Consider the following 23837-nt stretch of genomic DNA (forward strand, 5'->3'; position numbering starts at 1 on the left):
GAACTTTTGAGTATCTTTCTTACAAGTATCAATTCAAATTTCTGTAAATAAATCCCTGATTAGAGGTAGCAAGATACATAAAGTCCAAAAGATACAACAAGATGTCTTACATCTTGACAGTGAGACACCTGGCAATAAGACTATATTTATTTTTACCTTTTTAAAAATATTCACCATCATTTTAAATATTTGATTAAAACTGAACACTTTCAGGAATTTTGGGGTTCAGTAGAGGAGTTGCCAGGAGCTTTATGCTCTCTTCTGGTTTTAAAAATCACTTTTTTGTATCTTTTTTTACTTTTTTGATTCAGTAACCATTTTTATTATTTCTTTCTATACAGTTCCTAGCTCAAAGTAGGTGTTGGTTGTGAAAGAGAAATAATTTATCAATAAATAACAGTTCAATGATTCAGGGAACAAGCTATGGCTACTATGTAGCCAGTAATGGCTATTCATCGCTAAGGTTCCTGAAAGTTTTTCCCTACTCCTATTCAGCCTGTCTTCAAAAATGGTTGCCAGTTCATAAAAACATAAAACTTTTCCTGCTCTGTTCTTGCTGCTGCTTCTTGCATTTCTTTTTATTTAAAGTGATATAAAGGTGCAGTCCCCAGGTAAAGAGCCTACAATTTGGAAAGACAGATAAAAAATATAAGTGTAGAGAAGAGATCTAAACTAAAGTAGTTTTAGTATTGACTGCAAAAAACTACATGTTAACTTTTCTTTTCTTTTTTTTTTTTTAATGAACCACAACCAAGCACAAATCTTGATGGTCCCTGAGTCTTAATCATGCTTTGGAAATGAACACATGTTGACTGGTATGACAATTTGGTGCTGACAGGTGCAACAAAATGCATACTGAAGAAAAATACTCGAAGTACAGGTTACTGAATGAACAATGTCAACTCAGGAGATGAACGCAGGTATTCAGGAGACACCTTTGTCAATGTGCAGAAGTTGTACATACAGTTGAAATGCTAAAATGTTAAAAAGACAGCAATGGAGAGCACTAAAAAAAGTTGTTATAACTTTCATAAATTGGCTGCTTTACCTCTCCAGTGGTGTGTGTGGAATAGGTCACACAAAAGATATTGCAGAAGTGCAGAGTGCTGAGAAAGACTGGGGCCATGAAAAACTTTCATGTGAAGAGAGAGCAAAGATTTTGGAGTTGTTTACTTTAGAAAAGAGGCAGATAAGATGAGACATGATAAAAACATGAAATGGAATTAATGTAATATATGCTCTCAGTCTTATAACACAAAAACAAATGAATCTCTGGAAAATGTCAGCTTTTTGTCGAAACTTAAACATCAGAAAGCTATTGGCTGAAAACAGAAATATCAGGGGTTAGCAATAAAGGTTTAAGTTTGGGGGTTTGGGCAAAAAATCAGGTTTTCCATGGAGAGCAGACACTTTCAGTAGGAAAATTATTCTTAGAAAATTCAATTTTCTGCTAAAAACAAATTTGATAGAAACCATTTGAGCATCCCTAATTTGGCTACAAAAAGTAGCCTAAGACGATGTGATGCTGAGATGTCTGCTAATCAAGGTTAGCAGTCTCCTACAAGGTACATTTACCCCACTGTTCAAGGAAAAAATCTACTGTCAATATTTTCTCTGCAAAGGGCCCTCCTTTTTTTGACTGACTTTTCTCTGAATCATATCAAACTTGATTCTGTTGACCCGCAAGGAACACTGCAAAATCAAATCTTCAAAAATTCAATGTTCTTTTAACAAAATTTAAGTGAAAAAAATGAATCAACTATATTTTTAAGAATGACTAAGTGCTTTATCCAGATAGATTGCCATTTGTTCTGGCTTTTGTCAAAAAGAGAGCTGCAGGAGGTTTCCTGTTTTGTTTTAAAGAAAATTTTGTTACTACTAAATTTTAGCATTGAAAATGAAGCTAGGTGGCTATATCCATGATTGTATTTAGTTTAGAAGATGTCAAAAATGCCTACAGCAAAGAATGGGTGCTCTCTTAATTATGTACACAAATTAAGTAATAATGAATTTGCCTTTAATGTCATATGTAATGCTGTTTGCAGTCAGCCAAGAAAGCAATCTGTTTCTCTGCAAGATAAAGCAAGTCAGTACTCACATGCTTTTTTTGTATGTGAATATGCATACTTAGGTAGCAAAACAAGTCTTTTGCACTATGACCACTACATACATTTTTTTACCAAGGATCAAATACTCTGTCATGTTTTGCAGAATCTTGGCAGAGAGGGGGTGTCTATAACTAGTGTTTCCTTGCTTTCTTGGGCATTGTGAAAAAATTCCTCTAGTACAGCTTTGAATCCAGTTGTTTCCTTTCCCTGGTGTGTTGACATACTAGCCCAGATTCTCATCTTGCTTCTGCTGAATGTAAATCTGGAATATTTCTACAGAAGTCAAAGAAGTAACTGAGTATAGTCCTTGTATAGAAATATGCCAGGAGTCCAGCTGAAACTTTTAATATCTGCTAGGTGTTAAAATATTTGTTTAAACGGTCTGACTATGTATGACTGGGAAAAGCACATCCCATCAAACTTGTTCCACCTCTTAGAGCAGCTTCTAGTTTCAGTACAGGTGAGGCAACACTTTAGTACAGAAGTGAGTACTCCTGCAGGTGGAATGTGGGACCAGGGAAGAAGAAAAAGGAGTGAAGCCTTGGTCAGTGCTATCAGTGCTTTGCTAATTCTTCACTATTGCAACATTCAACAACACATGTAATTTTGCAGCTCAATGTGAGGTGCAGTTCTAGCATTCTAATAATATCTCTAGCAGAATTGGAATGAAAGAGGGTAAAATGACTGCCTCTCCTTTCTTTTATTCACCTGAATAGTTTTGACAGCAAAAGATTGAGATATAGGTAGCAACACTCATGCATTTACAAATATGCACAGATGCTGGGCCAGAATATTTGCTAATCAAGGTTAGCAAGCTTATACATTTTCCCCACTGCTCAAGAAAAAATTCTGCTGTCAGTAGTTTCTCTGCAGAAACCCCTCCTTTTTTGACTGACTTTTCTCTGAATAGGATCTAATCATATCCAGCTCTATTCATTAGTTAATGAACTAGTTCAGATGAAAATCAACAAATATAAAATTTACTTCACTCATATCTCCCTGTAGTTTACAGCTAAACAAGGTCTGCTTCATGACACTTCTTCAGATGCAGTCTCACGAGAAACACTTTTTGAAATTTGCTTCTTAAACCTGATATATCCTAGAATTCAGCAGAAGACCTTACTCTAGAACCTAATTTTAATTTATCATTTTATGAATCTCTAGTAAAAACTACTGTGCAGTGTCTGAGCAAAAGAGCTTACAAATGCTTAAGCCAGCTTTGGCAATATGAACAGAAAAGTATCCATATTTTCAACTGCTGTCCGACCAATCTGAAACAACTGACCGCTTCTGTCATTGTGGGTGGTATTGCTTTCTTACTTCTCTGTTCTCATAATTCAGATTAGGATTTGGTCTTGATACAGACTGTATCAATCACAGCCCACCAGGCAAATCCAGCCTATAGGGGCTAAACATGTGTCAACATAGCCAGTCTTCTACATGGGTGATATTCTGCAATAGGAACTAAGTGAGTGTGGAGTCTGAGCAGCCAATTCTCAGCCAGCCAACTCAGACCTGAGCAACAGGTCGAAGAGAGTCAGCTGGATGAGGCTTAAGGCTACATCCTGCCTTCAGGTCCTCTTCCCTGCCAGGTTCTCTCCTACCCTCCCCAAAAGCTCCTGTCTTACTACCTGCTCCATGCCTATGCTCAGGAGAGGATTGGATTCTGGATCCCAGGCAGATGAAGTCTCTAGGCTTTAGCAGAGGTTAGGAGCTGTTCAGTATTTCCTATTCCCTGGCCTTAAGGTTTGCTGTTCCTTGCAAGCTAAGTTCCCTAAGTAGATGCTACGAATCTTGTACTTAAATTCCCCCTAGACATGCTTTTACTTCTTTAGACTCATGAGATCTGTAATCCACCCTTACCCTTACACACTACCTCTGAATGAAACAGTATCTAAGCTCATGGAAAACGAATGTGAGGAAACAACAAGAGGGGTGTACCAGCATAAGAGTTTAAATGATATAAATTAAGCCATCTAATCTTCTTCTAGTTCTGCGGTACCTTAATTACTCCAACTTATGTTCCCCTGTTATTAACAAAGTATATCAGCATCTTAATATATGGCCCACTATATTGGTATTTTTCCTCCCTCTAAGAGATTGATGTTTTTATTCAGAGTTTTATTCTGTGAAATGCCCTGAAAAGCGCAATCCCACAAAACACAGCAATGGAATCTTTAATATCTCAGAAGTAACATTTCTTGTCATCACTGTTCTTCACCACAACTTTAATACACAAATAATGAGCGAATAATGAGGGAATATCTAATATAACAGAGCCCATGATTATTTTAGCGTGTAGTGCAATACACAATGGCATATACTTAAAGAAAATATGGAAATAGTATCACTTTTACCTATATTACACGTTATCTCATCCACCTACATTCTCAAAGAACAATCTGAGCTTCAAGTTAGACTTGTTTATGAATGACACCACTCAGATATACTGACAGGTCTGCTGTATCTTACGCTACATGATAGGAACTTGGCAGGCAGTGAGCTGACAAACTGGTACAAAAGTTTCATAATCAGAAGTATCAAACAGATGTAAGCTTTTGAAAACCTGCCTACCCGGCAATTTATTAGGACTGACTTCTCTGTTTTCCACTGGTCAGCAACACTGAAAAACTTCATTATTTCCAAATATTGCTTGACACATGATGTTCATCTCATATTTGGCTTCCCTCTCTTGATGAGCATTTCTATTAACAGACCAGCACAGAAGCTTCAATGAGTTCTAAAATGGCCAATGCCTTGTTTACCTGAGTGGTGTACAAGGTCAGCAACTTCATGTCTGTCTTTTCTGACCTTTCCAGCCAATGAAACTATGTTCATCAAATATGTAAATTAAGTTTGAATTGGGTTGGCTGATGTTTATTCCCGACGTTAGGAAAGATTCTATTTTTCATCTCCCTTCATTTTCTGAAGCCAAAGGAAATTAGTAAAATCTCCAAATCTAAATATGATATTGCCTTCTGTTAGAACACAGGAGGAAAGCTATTCCACATAACATTTTGAAGAAAGCTCCACACATGAATACATCCAAACCTAGCAGTTTTTAAACCTATCCTTTTCCTAATAGTATCAAAACATTGAAGATAACATAAGGAAAAAGGAAAAAAGTTTGCCTGAAGTATTGCTCTTACTGTTCCCCAGTTCATATAGAGATGAACTAAATAGACAAACCAAGAAATTCCCTGAGTTGAAAGTAGGAAGATGCTGGAAGAATTTTAGAGGAAAGTATTTTTCCTTGCCTGCATCTTCTTTCCTCCTGATGTCCACTTATGGACTTTGCTGCAGGCAGAATACTGGCCTAGATGGAGCTTTGATCAGAACTAGTATGGCCATTCTTGTGTTCTTAGGGTGTGGTAGTTTTAAGGTCTAGTGAAATGAAAATGCAGTTCCACCTCCAGTAGATTTTCTACTGTGCTATTTTTCAAATAGAGAGGTTCTTTACAGATTTATAGACCATCAGTGATGGCATGCTTGGTCTTCAAGCACAAGAAATATTTTCACTTAAGAAAAAGAAGGAGAATGGATTGGGAATAAAGAGGTAATGCTCAAAAACTGTAAAGAAAATCTCAAGCATTTATAAAGGTCACACCTCTTTGATATCAAAATATGACATTTATGAATAATAAAATAAAGCATCTAACATAGTTTTTATAACACTATGTTATATAACTTATATTTTATGATTTATAACTGTCTTTATGTGGGTTTCCATAGTGGTTTCATGTACAGTTCTACAAAACCTATTATAGGCTTTTCTGTCTTGTATTTTTATGGTCATAGCTCTATTGCTCTATGTTTTTAATTAAGGAAGTCATATGTTTTACATTACTTGGCTTGTAAGAATAATATTTGCTTCCATATTCCCATTAAGCTCTAAAAGATTATCTAACTAATTTATTTACAGGGTTATTTCATTCTATGTCCCTATAAAGAAGTAGAGCTGTTTATCTATTTCTCTTGTAAAGGAGCTCTTTTTCCCATAGAAGGAAAACAAAAAGACATTTCAAGCTGGATATTTAAGATAATTCTAACTATCTCTGCTTGTCACAGTGAAAAGCATTACTGTTAAAATTTAGCAATGTCCTAAACTATAAATGATCCCTCTCTTTAAAACAAACATGTTATAGCTATGGAGATGGTTTTCAAATCATTCTGCATATTCTGCCTTTTACTCTCTGCAAGTGTAACTTGGCATAAGTTTGCTGAATTAAAGGGAAGTAAACACATTCTCTTCAACCGATGACTTGCTCCTCCCTGCACATAAAGAGGGAAAGTTGCTTTAAAAAAAGAAAAGTAATCATGAAAGTTTGAATTGCTCCTTTAGCACCAGGAAACTAACAGCCCACATCTGGAAGATAATATGCTCTCATCAGCGGCTGTGACACGTGCCAGGACATGGCAGGCTATTGCATAATAACAGCACCTTCCATCAAATTGGCAGTAATGGAAAATAGTTTATCCTAGGAAGTGGCTGACAGTGATCAAGAAAACATAGACTTTTTGATGAACTGGGCAGCAGGCATCACATCACTGGCTGGCGAAACTTTCCCTGTCTAGAGAGGTCCAGATCCTCCCAGGCCATCCTTGAACACTGCAAGTACCAAATCGTCACAACATATTGATGAACTCTACTGGTATGGATGGCAAGGGAGCATAGCTGTTTGGGTTGGGGTGCAGCCGAAATGCATCTAGGAGGGATGCAAAACAGGCCTTGTTGGCTGGACTGCTATGACCTGAGATAAGTGGAGATAAGTGTTCTGAGCGGAGGTGTCTTGCATGTTCAGTAGGTGCTTTAATGTGCCAGTGCCCTTCAGTGGGGACATCAGTGGTTACTTTGGATAAAATGATTCTGAGTGATTGTATACTAGTAAAGAAAATAAACTAAGACCTCTGACCCTGAGGCCAGATATCAAGGCACATCTTATATACATACAGCTGAACTCTCTTACCCTTCAAAACAGGATGGTTGCATCCAAATTGCCCACTGGAATGATTCCTGACCTGTGCTATCTCCAACAATGTCAAGTTTTGTTTGGGAGGGTGTTCCCTAGCTCAGGGCCAGCCCAAAGGTGTGACAGCTGATAATTACCAACGATTAAGCAGTATGGACAATCACAGGGGCCTATGCTTAGGCCCACACATTGACTGTCTTATTTTACTAACAGATAGAATACTAATGCAGCCAGAATAAAAAGAATATCTCTTTTAAAGGGAAATTTAAAACTTTTATACTGTTTCTATATTACCACAATCTTGGCTGCTAGGATAGGAAGTGCTGCCATCACAGAGAGGATGCTGCAACCTTGCTCTTCTAAGGGTTGCAAAGTTATAGCTCATATTGATTAGGACTCAGTGCCATGTGGCCCTACAATCAGGGGAACCAGTTCTATCTACTCTGTCTCCAAAATCATTCCAGGGCCAATATCTGCATCTAATATCTTCAGTAATAATGTCCCTTGGCAACATATCATATATTATTATATGCATTCCTGCAAAACTGAAAACCTTAGGAAATGATTTACTAATAGATGCAGATTAATGAGGAATATTGTTTTATAGGAATGTAGATATAAAAAGGACATGGACTTTGGAGTCTATAAAAAATGAATATAGCATACAAAAATCAGATATTTCTTTGTAAACGGAACATTTCACAAGTATTTTGGCTAAAGGGTTTTGCAAAGGCTGATTTAGATTTAATCATGGCATGAGAAAGGAGCATAACCTTTGATCTCCTTGAGTTTTCTTGCTGAACAAACTCTTTTTAAATATTCCAGTTTGCCTCATGCAGATATCAGAGGAAAAAAGCTGCAGTTACCTCTTTGTAATACTAGCAAAATAATATTCAGGAAGACCTTTAAAAGACTGGAACTGTATCGAAGAGAATTTCAATAAAATTATCCAGCTTCTCTTTAATTAAACCCTTTTTAGTGTAAGTGATAAAACAAGCGTTCCTCTTTAATGCAAAGTCAGAGTTTTTAGAATGGACATTGGCCCATCAAATTTCTGATGAAAATATAAGTTTGATCAACATCCTTAGGAATCTTAAATGTCTTAGAATGAATTAGCATTTAAGAATCCTAGCAATGGGTATTTCATGCTGCTCTCTTCTGAAAGCTGATCTTGTAAATTTGTTTGTTATTTCCAAGACCACTAGGGCCATAACAAACATATCTCACAGGACAGTGATCTCAACTGTCCTAGTGAATTCTTCACTTCACTGAAGGCAGCTTCAGATGTAGCACTGAAACCATATGGACAGGCAATAAAGAAAATCCTACTGGAAATACTGACACTGATGTTCCTTAGCAGAACTACTATCAGAATGGAATTTTAGTGCAAGAGTCAAAAAACAACCTTTAAATGAATGTCAGTGAAGCCCAAATGTGCCTCCAAATGATGAAGGCAAGTACCTCCATTCAAAAAGAAAATCTTTGGTGCTCTGGCCTGGCTAACACCAAACTCTGAGACTTAAGGTTTTGCTTATTAATGCCTTACAGCCCAGATACAGTCAAGCTAAAATGAGTAGGATCCACCTAGATGCTGAAAGATTTGGCTGACATGATTGCGAGACTGTTGTCTAACATCTATGAAATTCACAATGCTTGGAAAAATCCCTAGTAACTTGAAAAAGGCTAGCTAATGTTACCTCCATTTTTAAGAAGGGCCAGAAAGAGGACTGTAGAACTACAGGTCAGTCAGCTTCACGGCAGATCCTGGAAAGACTGTGGAGCATGTGCCCCTGGAACCCAGATTCAGAAAGCTATCAGGAACAGTCAACATGCATTTACCAAGGATAAATCCTGCTCAGTTGCCTTCTGTGATGAAACGGCTGTATACGCAGACAGAGGGAAAGCTGTGGAGACAATATATCTTGACATTAGTAATGCTTTTGACACCGCCTCCCATACCATTCTCATTTGAAAGCTGAGAAAATATGGGCTGGATGGATACACTTTAAAAGGCTTAAAAACTGGCTGGACTACTGGGTTTGCAGGGACAGTAATCTTGGCATCCAGTTCGCAGCTGGTAATAAATTCAGTATTCCAGAAGTTGGTACTTAGTCTTCAGAGCTTCAGTCCAGAGAATCCTGAAAACTTGAGGACTGGACCAACAGAAACTTTATGAAGTTCAAACCGGACAAGTACAAGACTTTTGTCAGAGTCCCTGGGGGCACTGCCCAGGGAGCTCCTGTCCCCGCCCGCCCCCCAGGCCTCCCCCATGCTGCCCAGGCCCAGGCCCCATGTCAGCCCAGCCATCAGTCCCTGCCCCACAATGCCATAGTGGTGCCGAGCTCCAGCCCTGCCCCTGTCCAGCCACGGGCCCCCCAACCCCAACCAGCGGGCAACCGCCCAGCCCAGCCTCATCCTGACGCAGTCCCATGGCTACCCTGGCTGTCCCGGCTGCTCTGCTCACTTGCGGCTGGTGGCCCTGCCACCACCAGGACCCCCACTGACACTGGCCCCAGGGAGCCCCTGGTCTGCGCTGCACAGTGCCCCGATGGTTTTGCACCTGAGATGGAGTAAGCTTTAGCTGCCACTGTACATCCTTCCTGCACACTAAATCCAAGTGGGTTTCTCCACTGGCATTTTATTTCTCACAAAACTTTTCATAACAATCTTCCTGACTGTATATATCAAACCTGAGTGATTTGCCTAGAGCATGAAACTCAGCGCATCTATTCAAAAAAGACTTTCCCAAAAGCCAGAAAGCTACTATGGAAAGTCAAATCATATTTATCCTAATCGCCTTGTCTGTTTGTGTTTACCCACTACCACACTCATTTGTGTTTTTCTTTCATCAGCCACATTTTGTCATAATTCAGTCCTCACGGACAGGATTTCCCTTCGGTGTTTGGGCAACCCCTTGTACTTTTTTCTGATTATGTCCCCAAACCTAACAGTATTTTTAAGACAGGACGTACAGGCTTACCTTTCTAAACCTGAATGTATTACCTAATATATTAATGGTGTATCTCTGAGGTTACCCACTGGATCTGAAGTTCACAGCTCTCTTAATTTGGCTTTATTTATATTTAAAAAATATATAAAGAACTGCTGGAATCACCATGATGGTCAGTGAAATGAAGTCATTTTCTATCTCAACACAATTGTGCACCATAGACAAGTCATGCACACACAGAGAAAAGGTGATGGGCAGAACTTCCTGTGTGTCACTGTCAAAAAAAGAACAATTTTTTGGACACGCTGTGGAATGCATCAACAATTGAGGGGGCTAAATCACACCACAGCACACTAGGCTGCAGAAACAGTCTTGGCACCAGCTACGTGTCTACGCACCACTGGCACTGCAGCATGATTACAGATTAGGTTCAGTATATTAAGTGCAGGAGACTCAGCGTGGACGTGGTGCTGACTGCAGGTCAGCATCACAGCTGCCAGGTTAGGCCAAGTCAGAGTCATTAGTGCCAAGAACGCTGAGGTCAGACAGCATTAGTAAGTGGACAGGAACAGATTAATATTCTTCTTTTATTCCTTTAACACGAAAGTATTTGCTTACCTGCAAGAGGTGAAAGACTCACGCTTTCTACCATGTATTGGTATTACAGGCTATTAGAAGTTTCTTTCATCATTTACGAGCAGCAGATGTTATTAAATGAAAACATGACAAGAAAAGCTAGAGAATTCTTAAAATAATCCATTTGCTCATTTCACTTTCATTTCGGTCACTGGTTCTTAAAAACTAACCACAGCATATGCAGAGGGTATGCTCATTTGAGACCTGATAAGAATAAAGTGATGTTGAAAGGAACAATTAAAACATTCTGAAAGTCATTTACTTTCAAAAGAATATGGGAAGAATTTCATTTTTGGCAAATGATACAAAGAATATCTGCTACTTTTTATGCATTTTGTCTCAGGGTTAACCATTCTACAATTTTCACACACTTCTAAGAGATCATTACATAGCAATAAAGAGGGGGGAAAAGCAGGTTTGCCTTATATTGTGAAGCAAATACTTCACAGCATTTGGAGGAGTGATTGATAGAGTCGGGACATTTTAAACTTTAATCTTTCTGCATATTAAAGCTGCAGACTAGCCAGATCCTGAATAGCCAGGTGCTACTCATCTCTAGTCTTCGTTCTACTGTTATCAGGCCTAAAAAGCAGGAGATACTTGCAGCTTACAAACTTAAAATAGCTCAGAAGTGTTGGTCAAGATATACTTGCTCTGAAGGTACATAAAGTGCTCTTTGTCAATTTTACGCCAGTGTTAACTGACATACTGCATGCAGTGCTTGACAGTCCTGTTAAAATTTAGTTTAAAAGTAAGTAAAAGATTGAGAATTTGGCTGCTTGCTGTATGGGCCACTTCAGCCTTCCTAACATAAAAAAGCAAGGCTTCCAAAGGTGCCAGATCACACCTCTTCATGACAGAGGCAAAATTGATAAATGCATAGTTCCCATTTTAATTTAATATTCATTTACTCTTTCCTGGTGACAGGTCTGGAATGCCAAGAACTGGAATAACAAATAAATTTGGACCAGAGCTGTGGAAATAAAGATGTTCACAGGATAATCTCTGACCTTCCAATCCAATAGGAGCGGAAACTGTAAAAAAGCCTCAATCGTTTCATATTGCACAGACTGAGAAATTGTTTGTTTTCTCTACAGTTCTCAAAAAAAGTATTAGAAGCTGTTTCTTTAAAATCAGTCTGAGTTTTGCCATTGTTTTTAATACAAATAAGTTTAGGCCCTATCAAGATATTCTGACCTTTCACAATAGTGACTAAATACAAGTTTTGTATTGAAATTTTGAAATATTGACCTCACTGATACTAGGAAAGAAATTTCACTGATCACAGTGGGGCCAGGATTTCTTCTAGTTCCTTTAGATTTCTTTTTAAACATCTCCTTCACCATATCCTTCAGTGATACTTGCTCCTGAGAAGTTACCCTGAGAGGTGCTAGAGGTTTAATTAATTTTCCACTGAAATTTCACTTCAATGGAACTAAATCTATGTCTTCAGGATTATCAGCATATTGTGAATATGAACATAAAATTACATATAGTGAAATAGATCATTTTGTGAGGATTTCACTGAGTTGGTGGAAGAAACATCCATCACTGGACCCATTTTTGTTAGTTTCTGAGCTTTGTCAGTTGTTGATTAAAACCTCAAGAAAGCAAAGGCAATTTAGCAGAAGAAAACCTTAACTCTACCCAATGCCTAGGTGTTCCAGCCTCTCACATAATGACACCCAAGAAGTCCTCTTGGACTACATTAATCTGGATTGTTCACTATAAGATATTATAGTTTTTACCAGTCTGCATTTGCCCTTAGATATACTGCAGAATGTCATATAACCTGGGAACAGATGAGTTCGGGCATACATCACAGCGATATGATTTAGTAGTAAAGCAACAACAGTAGGCTGTTCTGAGCAACAAGACTAGTAAAACCACATGTTTCTTTTAAGCCATTTTATCCTATAATCAGTTGAGCTATCTTACACAGAAGATGAAAGCCCAAATTTCTCGTGTTTTTGTTTTTTTTATTTTTTTTGAGCTGTATTATTTCAGGTAACTTGTATCAGATACTGCGTGATGTAACCTAACATGATATAAAGCAGCATTCCTGAACATGGAGAAAGCTGAATGTTATTTTAGCTGTCAAGAATATTTTTGGATAGTAAATTTTATACTCAGTCCTTATGCAAGAACAAATAGAGAACAGAAAAATGCAACCGAGACTACAAAATCTTATCATCAAATTAAGGAGGAGTGACTGTGCATATTTCTATTGTACTGTGATCTACAACAAATACAATTTGAAAGTACCTGTACTATCTATAGTTGCCAAAAATACAATGAATTCAGAATAAAATATCTTCATGCCCAAAACAAAATATAGCCAACAGTATTAAGCAATATGAAATGATCCCTGTGCATATAGCTCGGTAAAGTAATGACAGAAGGAGGTGGGAGGAAACAGATATAATCATCTGCAAGAATTGAAAGGGGGTAAAAGTCAAAGACGATGTGATTGTTTTGTGTGGTCAAAGAGGTTACCCTGAAACTGAGTTCAGGGAGTATCCGGTGGCTATCTGGATATGTTTCCTAAAACAAGTGCTGTTAAACTGTTGTATACTCCTGAGGAAAGCGGGGGAAGCCCCTTAATACTCAAGTCATTTAAAACGAGATTGCAAACTGCAGGGAACAATTCTAGACTGGCAGGGGAGGGTAACGTGTGACCTAATCCTGGGTTTTCCATCTCTAGTTACTCTGACTCTGTGACTGGATGTTTCAGGGGATTCGAAACAGGATACCAGTCTCTCACATCTAGGGCACTGGAGATTTATGTTGGGCTTGTTTAACATTGCTCCGACACTAAGGTGTTATTTCAGAAGAGGTGTAACCAGAGGTGAGCTCAGGTCAGAACGCCACAAAAACCCTGTTAGAAGGTGGCAGAGGGAATGGACCCATATGCACACAGAGCCCAGGATCAGCTTTTAAATATTAGCTAAAGTTTGGAGCACAGGATGGGCCTGGGGACTTCTGAAATTGATTACAAGTTATGGCCTGCTTCCTGTTTCCATTGAAGTCCAAAGCAAAACTCCCATTGATCTCGTGGGAACACATCTTATACTTTCCCACTCCATAGCTCTAATATTTTAATGGACTTAAACATTTTTGTTAAAAAAAAATCACACTCATGCTGACAGTTTATACACCAAATTTCTTGCAGCTTGATGTAATTTGAAATATCCTGAAATATCCCAGATGTGAAACCCTCTACAAAGGAGATTTATAAAGGAAACAAAATCTTAACCTTAATGTTGACAACTTTTGCGGCACCACTAATATCAATAAAAGCGAAGAAAAGTTATTTTTTTGCAGCTCCATGGGGACAGAACCATTCAGCTACTCCCATCTGAAAAAATAACTCCCACTAGGACTTCAAAAGATACTGGTCACAACCTCACATATATGAGGATTCATTAGAACTTCTCAGTAGTTCTCGTTAAGCTATTTTTATGCAAAGCTGTGAGTTCAGAGGTCACACTGTACATCACACAACAGTGTCGGGGCGCTTTCATAAGCGTAGGTATTGTCAAAGAGTCATGTCATGTCATATTCTGTGAATCTGTAACCATATGTAGAGAAAGCTATGTGAACTTCTCATTAAGAAGCTTTACAAAAGCCCAGTTCTGGGCCCTTTGTATTTTCCAGGCGTCTCCCACCTCAAACTCAGTTTTTCTTTTGAATTTCATTTCAAGAAATTCCTAGATCAAAATAAAACTCTCTCAGGACAAAAAGAGCTGAATACAGCTCTTTCTTGCACTGAAGAAAGACACTGAACTAACAAAAAGCAAGGCCCATCTTGAACTGGCATTCTTGTGATGACAGTCTAGTCCTGTGCGACTGTCTTACGTGCCAAGCTAAAGCCTTTATCACTGCTTTTCATATTTTACTCTTTACTCTGCCATGACCATTTGAAATTCCCATTTTGAAAAGCACATTTGTTTTCACACATTTGACTTTTTTGACAGTGAAATACCAACCAAATTCTAAAGTGACATGTCTCTCTGCCCTTATACCTAACCAGAGGGACCTACCCTGACAGAAATCTCCCTCTGTGCTTTTGTTGTTTTGTTTTGTTTTACAGTAAAAGCTCTGTTAGAACCCTATTAGAAGAGGCTGCTGAGAAGACACAGCAAGCCAGTCCTAATAAACCTCAGCCCTGTCCTTTCATAGGCCTCTAAGCCCATAGGGAGGAGAGGAGGGGTTCCTTGGCCGCCTGCTCCCACCTCTCAGAAGTGGCCTTTCTTTCCACATGCCTTGTGGGATTCAGAAAGTCACTGGGCCACAGTAAAGAAGAGCATAGACAGGTGTTGATCTTTGGACAAGTTATGTTGACTTGATTGTTCTTCTATATGTCAACCCTCTTTTCTTCCTGTAATGTCAATAGCCCTATTGTCTCAGAAAATTCAGCTTTCTCTAATCTTTATGGTAAAGAAAATTTTCTTTTGCAACATTATCCCACATTTAGTTAATGGTTCTGGAAATAATTATCATGCCTAAAGAACAAAGAATCATAACCATCAGGAGCAGGTGAATATTGAAGGCACATTACGAAAATAGGCCTTTGTTGATATGTGCAAAGCTTTGCCTGCAGGAATCAGGCTCTATCAGTTAACCCTCTATATGCATATTAATAGAACCACCTGGCTTTTGAGATTATAATTATATAATTAGCATGTGTTACATGTGCAAGATAACATGTAGGCAAATGGCAGGGAATAATCAGTTGGAGGCCTCTCTAAAAATTCAGTCCATAATGAAAGAAAGCCCGGGGTTTTTTTGTTTTTTTGTTTTTTTTTCAAAACACTGCAGGAGTTAGATAATCAGCTCCTACATTACATTGTGGAACACACATTGCATTATGTTGTCATGACATTTGGACAACTCTTTTAGATTTCTTAGAAAATTACAGACATCCATAATAATAGAAGAGGAAGAAAAAAAGAATGATTAAAGCTGGTTAAATATTTTGGAAGAAATTAAATTTTTGAAGCAGATCTTTTTCAGAAATATGTCTGTTTCAACAACATTTTCTCAAATCCAAGGCTTTCTGACTGTTGCAACTAGCAAACGGGAGAAAGATCAAGATTAATCCTCACATTTCATTGGTTGAGGTGCTAGATGCGCCTACATAGTGGACTCGAACATTCACAATAAAATCATTTCTGATTTTGACCCAAAACCTAACATTTCTTCATGATTTTGTTTTGCAAAAGTGTTCAGTAGGTTTTGGATTTGTTCCAAAATAGAATCAAAAAAAAAGTTCAGTCCTTAAAACTCACTGTGAAATAGTGTTTGTCCTCCAGACAGCTTTGTATGCAATATGTATCCACTATTTTTATGACTGTGATGTTATTCATATCACACCTTCTTTAGCCTGTATAAAATTCTGTTGTTTTGATTTTACTAGATACACATACTTCCAGTCTAGAAGAAGAACAGAAATGTGAAACAATCATCTTTTTGAAACTTTTAACTAATTCCCATAGGGACACTGTAGGCAGGACTCCAAATATTTGAAGGTACACATGGAGTTGCAAGCCCTAAAAAGACTTTGCTTCCCATGATTATCGTCTCTCATGAAAGCATGTGTTCTTCACACTGCCTGTCTCTGAAGTGCTGAACTGATTTGAGCTGGCTGCGTTGACATGATTTGCTTATAGGGGTTCATTCATTGTCCCTGCAGTCAGTATAATATAGTTTGCTGTGGCAGCTCTAAGTGGTAGTAACTGGGTAACTGTCTCAATCAGTTCTTACTCCACACTTGATTTTGACAAATGTGTTAAAGCAGCAGTTTTTCCAATACCTCCCATTCTCTTTTGCCTCCTATCCTTCACTATTTTGTATTAAAGTATTAATAGACAGCTCTAAACACTTGCATGAGTGAAGATAATGAGGCCTTACATTTTCAAAATGGGTTCTGCCAAGTGTGTCTCAATCTGCTAATAGATAAAGGGACTCTCTTATATTTCCATTCTTCTATCAAAACCAGAAGAGGGGAACAATACTTGATTCAGATACTGCAGAAATATGCCTCAACAGATATACTCCCAAATTGTACTACACCTTTCAAGTGCTCCTCCTCCTTTCCTCACTTTCTTGTCTTCAGGTTGTTCTTTGGAAACACCAGTAGTGAAAAATCAAATTTGGGGCATGCAGACACCAGGGAATGAATCTTGTTACAGAGACACTGAAACTAATAGAGACAATGGCTGTTCCAAAAATACAAACAGTACAGATGCTTCAGCTTGTCGTTACAGCATATCTCATTAACCTGAGCTCAAATAAATGTGGTACTGATTTCCAGCCACAAAGGAGAGCAAATCTAAATGGAGTAAAACAATGTAACAAATACTGAGAGAAAAAAGCATACAAGAGAGAGTGGGCTACAAATAGTCAGAGTTAAGAAAAAGAAAAAAAAAGCCTAATAATCTTGATTCTGAGCTGATTTTCAGCTATTTAAAGACTAGAGAATGATATGAAGGTAGTGTGTTAGAATTAAATTTTAATAAAGTATTTGATATTGTAGGTCATAAAATCTAGCTTGACATATTTGTCTAAGCCAGTCTGAATTATTAAAGATATAAATGTAGATTTAGAATTGGCTTAAAGATCAAATAAAATATTATAATAAAGAACAAATATCACACTGGGAGAGACAGCTAGTGAGACTGGCAGTTGGTCTTACTGAATGTCTCCATCTGGAAGCTGCAGGACAGAGAACATGGCACAAATTTTGAGACAGCACTGAATTGGAAGAGACATTAGTACTAGCTGGAAAATGAAGAACTAGCGGAAGCAAATTTTTATTTGCATAACTGTAATATTATAAATCTCACAAAAAAAAGAAAACTCAATTATATGCAGAACAGAAGAAGGAAGAAACCTAGGAAAATTAGTGCAGGATGTAAGCATTTATTGACAGCAAAAGAGACATAATCCTACAATGTACTGTGCAGTATTACTAAAGCTGAATGAATGAAAGAACAGCCAAACTTTGGCTTGCACCTGTAAAAAGGTATCAAAGACAAGACAGGCCTTCTGTAGGCAGCTGGGGTGCAGTAAGTCTTCTGGAACATTATAGCATGTCACAAATTAGAAGCTGTTGAAAGAAGAAAAACAGACACGACCGACATAAAATATTAGGCCTAAATGCATGTATCTTGGAGAAGCAGCAGCAAGGAATGAGCCATGATAACAGTCTACATAGACATATATGTATATATGTATATATGTATTATACATATGTGTGTAAGGGCACAAACAGTGAAAAAGGAACTGTTTAGGGAGTCAAAAGATGAAACTAACAAGTAAGGATTTAGGATGGGTATCTGAAAGTCTTCTCACAGGAAGGTGTATTACTCTACAAAGGAACCAAAGATCCATTGAGTAGGAATCTTTAAACATGACTGAATAAAACACTAAAACCAGAAAATGAATGCTGTAAATCAGGCCTCTGAGTACATATTTAGGTGATAAGCCACATTTACACATTCTTGTGTCTGTCAAAGGCTGCTTTGATTTCAGTCCAAATCAGAGAACTTCACTTGGTGTTCTTGCTTATGGCTGCTCCTTCCCTCCCCTCTCCCCTAATCTCTATCCGTGACAAAGAAACATCAGTATTTCAAGGCCAGAAAGTACTGTCATTGTCATAAGGTCTAAACCCTTGCATAACTCCAATCTCAGACATTTGCACAGCAGAATGTGAGTCTGGACAAAGTCCTTCCTACAGACTGGGCTCCATGTCATCAAGGGCACCTTGACTCGAACAAGGAAGTGTACAGCTGCAGCCTTTGGGATTCTCATAATTCCTAGATCATTTTAAATGTGAGCCTTTCACCATTTTAATGCCAAGAACAATTTTATGGAGATGGCTGTAGATCATTTTATTCATCTGCTTGTTTTTCATATGACAAAGTCAACTGAATAGTTCCATGAAATTTATGCAAGTTCACCATTTTGACAAAGCATGTCCTAAGTGCTTTATTGGATTGACAGCAAAAAGAGAATTTAGAAGCTGAATCAAAATTTGTGTTTGTTCTCTCCATTAATTGACTTTAGTGTGACATTTACCATGTCATTTTATATACTTAACTCAATATCACTGCTGATGTTTGCTCTGACTTAAACAGCAGAGAAGCAAGTGTCCTGTTATAAAAAGCTCATGCTTACAAAAAGTTCCTAGATAGGAACAAAAGCAACTTTATTTTAAAATATTTAAACTCTTAGTTTTGTTAAACTTATACTTATTTTTAAATGATTACTTCTCACATACTTTGTACTTAAAAAAATTGTTGATTCCTGACTTACTATGGGCAAGTATAATCAATCACCCAAGCCATGCACATTCAGAAGTGACTGTGGTTTTGCAATGAGATGTTGGAAACCTTTACATATTCTAAAATAATATTTATTTTTAATATCCTGAACAACATTTAGTTCAAGTGGTAGAAGTAAAGTGCCTGGGAAATACATAGTAGGAAGAGTTGAATTTCAGGCAAAGGTGGCTGGAACAGACGAATGAAAATAGCACAGTGGAATTAAGTGCTGAGAGCTGCAGTAATGTGAGGTTTCAGACTTTTCCTTCTGTAGATGTATCTTGTAAAGTTTACAGAGCCCCTGCACTGGAATACATAGCCTTGTTTTCAGGCCCATGCCCTAGGCCCTTGTCCTAACCCCAAGTAAAGGTGATGTCAGGCATATGTCAGCCTATTCCTTTCTTTTTGGCATACTGGTTTCAACATGCACCCCCTCCCTACAATGGAGGCATGAATTCCAGCACAGTCAGGCTTAAGACCAGATCAAAAAACAATTAAAATGACTGATGGACCAGTGGAGAAGGAATTAAAACATACTCAGCTTAGTTTGTCTCACCATTGACAAAAAGCCACATCCAAACAGCTCATGACTCTGGCTCATATCATGGACATCCCTGAAGGACCTGAAAAAGAAAAATTAATAAATAAAAACAGTTGTTTTCAGCCTGCAAAAGAGTAATGTTCCACTCTTTCATTTTTAGAGGACTACTCCTTTTGGGGGAGGAGGGAAAGAGGGATACTTGCACCCATGCTTCATCTGCTGCTTTTTTTATTTCCCACCCTGCTGAGCCTGAACAGGCATAGTCTGATTGATGGAGGGATTGTCCATCCCATTCAAGTAGCCTCTGCCTTTTTAATGCACGTTCTGGAGATTCTTTGTATTGCTCACCAGAAAAGCTCTAATCCATATTGAATATGGCTTGCGTCTGGGCTTCTGTTATTTCAGCTATCTTATTCTGAAACAAGACCTCAGTTGCTTCTTGATGTCTATGCTAAGTGAAGGGCAGTTATTTTGCTGCCACCTCTTTCAGCTTAATATAGCCATCCTGCAGATGGCTTCCCAAAATTCTGGTAAAACATATGCAGCTGCAGAGAGAATCTTAAATACCTTTCACACCCAATGCTAATAAAAATACTACATATTGAAAATCCCTCCAGTTTCAGGGCATTCAAAAGCAAGGGCTCAAATTCTCTTCTGTACAGATAAATCACTCTGAAATGCCTTGTGTCTCAGTGCACCCAACCTTACAATGAGAAGAGTGTTTACTTCACCACTGAATAAATCCAGAAGTATTTGACAAGTTCTAGTATAATGTGAACCATGGAATATCCTGACATAGAGGATTTATCATTGCTGTTAAATACACACATCCTACTGTCAGCAAAATGTATTCTCACGTAGTTAAATCATACCAGGAGTGAACACCTCCAGTAGTGGCGTAATTATAAATGGAAATGTTGATATGCCCCAATTTGTGGGGGATGGAAATTGACCAAAGATCTCATATCCTAACATACCATATGTATTGCAAGCTACACAAAACTTTCAAAGCCCTGAATACATTTGATATCACCACCAAGCAGGGTGTACGTTAGCCTTATGAAAAGTCTACATTTGCCTGGAACCCAGCGAAGAGAACATTGTTCTCAATTTGGCAGGTACCTCCGCGCTGCTGACAAGGATTGTAGCCAATGTCACTCACAGCATCTCTTACCGAGAGGTGGAATCAGAAAGAGGAGTTGAGCTGAGGCCGCCTAGCACTGAACCCCATGAAGCTTAGAGATTTGTGTATCAAGAGCTAAATATATGACAGACCTGGGGTCTCTGAGTCACTTCTTAGTAAACTCAGTGCAAGTTTGGCTACTCATCAGCAACTCTAAATTGAAGCCAAACAGGAGCACAGAAAAGTAAGCAAGAGAATTCACTAACACACTGGTTTTAAAGAACTTATCCCTGGGAACATTCACCTTCAGCCTTAGTCAGAAATTAACAGTTGGCACATCTGAAACAAGACCTCAGTTGCTTCTTGATGTCTACACTAAATGAAGGGCAGTTATTTTGCCGTCACCTCTATCAGCTTCCTGTGCAGCAGTACTTTAATATAGCTGCCCTGCAGACAGCTTCCCAAAATTCTGGTAAAACATATGTAGCTGCAGAGAGAAACTTCACCCTCATAAAGCACCCGCAGAGAAAAGTTCACCCTCATAAGCAATCTTACAGAATCATGCTCTCCTCTGAAACACAGACCTTAACGAAACAGTCTTTCACAGTTGCATCTTTAGAAAAAATATTTGAAAAGACAGTGTTTTCAATAGCAAAAGGACACTTGGGTCAAGTACAGTAATAAAAGGAGTAAAATATGATCAACTAAGGTGCCAAAAACCCCACTAGTAGAAAACAACACCTTAGCCTTCCAGAAATAAATGTTGATTTTTATATATGCTTGGTTTGCTGAAAATAATATCTTGAAACAGTAAAAGGCTAGCTAAATCAGCAACGAATCCCACATCAAATTTTCCTGCAAGTGGAGAAAAAATGATTGTCACCTATGTTATAATAGAATTAGTGCCCAGTTTAACATATATCATAATAAAAAGCAGATTTTCACATACTCTTTCCCAGTGTCTGTGGCTTTCACGTAGCTCCACTGGTTCATATTTCTGCCAAAGTGATAAAAATGCATACTATTTTTCTTTTGTATAGAAATAAGGCTTAAAGTTGTTAATCTCAGGTTATGCCCATGTGGTCCTTTCTTAAAAAATTGAGATTCAGCTCAGGGATCAGACGCCATACATTTCTTTCCAAACCTCACTTTTCATCGTATAATAAGCTTGCTAGGATGGAAAGTGATAGCCTAAGGTTAATAATCCATTTCCTCACCCTTTGTGTCTCTATAGTAAATTGGAGACAAGTCTTCCTGGTTGTTTCTTAAAAGTAGAAGTGAACAAACATATACAAAAGAGCAATTCCTAAGGGCAAACATCTTGTATATGGATTAATGTGGTGTGAAATCACATTATGTGCAGAAACTTTCACTGCTTGCTGGGCCGGAGTGATTCCAGTTTGTGGAGCTGGAATAAGGAGTAAAAGTGTTATTTGCAAGCACCTTAGCACACTGGTTTTGAGAAGCAGGAAAACAGCAGCTTTTTGCCTAACTGCTTTTCACATGAATCCAATCAGCATTTAAGTTATAGCTACTTTCTACATTCCTGCAGCAGGCATGGATTGGCAGCACTGAGGTCTGAAATGCTGAAGCCCATATTCCTGCAGGGTATGAACTGAAGCGTGAGATTCATGTTGAAAGAGAACTTGAATTTTTCTTCCCTGTAGACAGAGAACAGCTTAAAGCACCTTTTTTTGCCTCAGAGACAGGCTTTGATTTTTTTACATGTAGCAGAGCATTTATCTCATATCACATGGGAAATCAATCAAAGCAAGTTTGTTCTAAAGTACCTTCTGCATACTGTTTATACTTAAATATTTTTTAAATTACTATTTAACATTCTTTTATTATGATCCATGATCACACACTCCACAATGAACATGTACAGTTATTTGCCTGAAATAACTAAGGAGAGAGAACAGGCACCAGACTTCTGTATCAATAAAGGCACAACTTCAAACCCAAGCCTCAAAGCATGCAGTTCCTTAGACATACTTTAGGAAGCCGTATGAAGACTTTCTGTGAGCAACAAAGGAGGAAATAGTTTTCTCATCCTGCAAAATTCTGAAGTTTCAAAAATACTTTTTGCTCTTCATTGGGAAGAACCCAAGAAACTTGCAAGCCCATTGGGGAGAAAACCAAGAAGATGCTGATGGCAGTGTTCTTGGCATTCCTGTGTGCCTGCCTCAGACCCAGGAGCTGAACCGTGACTGCTCGGTCTGGGAGGCCAGCCTGTCCCGGGGCAGCCTTGCAGGCTGCTGCACGGGGGAAAATTCCAGCCTCCACTGGAGCACTTCTCTGTCAGCACTGATGTGCTTCTTCCCACAAAGCTCCCTGGTATCCTCAAATCAACATCTTGGAGGAAGAAGGGGTTGATTCAAAATTCAGCTCTATTCCCGTTCCCTTTTTGGAAAGTAATCAATACCAAACTCTATAATCACAGGACTGCTCAGAGCACTAGTCTAGGGACTGAGGGGAAGGGTCAGCAGGACAGTGCGGATACAGCCCAGACCTCCATGGGACTTGGTGCATGCATGAGAAAGAGGGAGTGCATGAATCTGTATACATCTTTGTGCCTTTCAAAGCCAAAATAAAGCCCAGCTGCCTATTCTGGCTTATGTCCATGGCTGCCAGCATTACAAAAATGTTTTGCAAGGTTTTTTCAGTTTTCCCACACTGGGAGAAAAACAGAAATTTTTCAATCTGGATGACTTATTTCATTAAAAGGGACAACAAACAAACAGACAAATAAAGTACATGTGTGTGTACAAGCCTGTGTGAATACGTTCACAAGAGAAATAAAATGAACACTCAACCCTTTGAGTTTGAATTAACAGGTGAAGTAGCTGCTTCCTCACAGCTTGGCAGCAGGTACAATTGTCTACATTCAAAACAACTGCACAGAGAAGGGAAAATGTAAAAAAAAATTCTTTTTTTTTTACTCTTCTCCCTATAAGGATTATTGTGAGGACAACAATTTACATAAGCAAAAGATCTAGATTTTTCTAGGTGACTGAAGTTTTTGGTAGGAGATACTTTTCAGAAATGAAGTACTTATATTCCCTGCTTTCATCACAATTTTAACAGGCAGTGGTGTTTGAATGTTATTGTTATGTTACATTTGTGACATAGAGATGAGCATTCTTAATGTGAATACTTTCTGGTGAAACAACAGTCATTGT

The 23837-nt window shown here is 38.3% G+C and overlaps 1 protein-coding gene across 2 annotated transcripts in view; it reads right to left on the minus strand.

Annotated features, from left to right (window-relative positions):
* The window catches only part of ANGPT1 (angiopoietin 1), a 258402-nt gene that overhangs the window by 204022 nt on the left and 30543 nt on the right, over positions 1 to 23837 (minus strand). For both annotated transcript variants that reach the window (XM_067290417.1, XM_067290416.1), the window contains one exon: positions 19529 to 19614. In XM_067290417.1, the coding sequence (XP_067146518.1) occupies positions 19529 to 19614 (86 nt within the window). The remainder of the gene's footprint in view (positions 1 to 19528; positions 19615 to 23837) is intronic.

Source organism: Apteryx mantelli, chromosome 2, assembly GCF_036417845.1.
Source record: "Apteryx mantelli isolate bAptMan1 chromosome 2, bAptMan1.hap1, whole genome shotgun sequence".
Classification (NCBI taxonomy): domain Eukaryota; kingdom Metazoa; phylum Chordata; class Aves; order Apterygiformes; family Apterygidae; genus Apteryx; species Apteryx mantelli.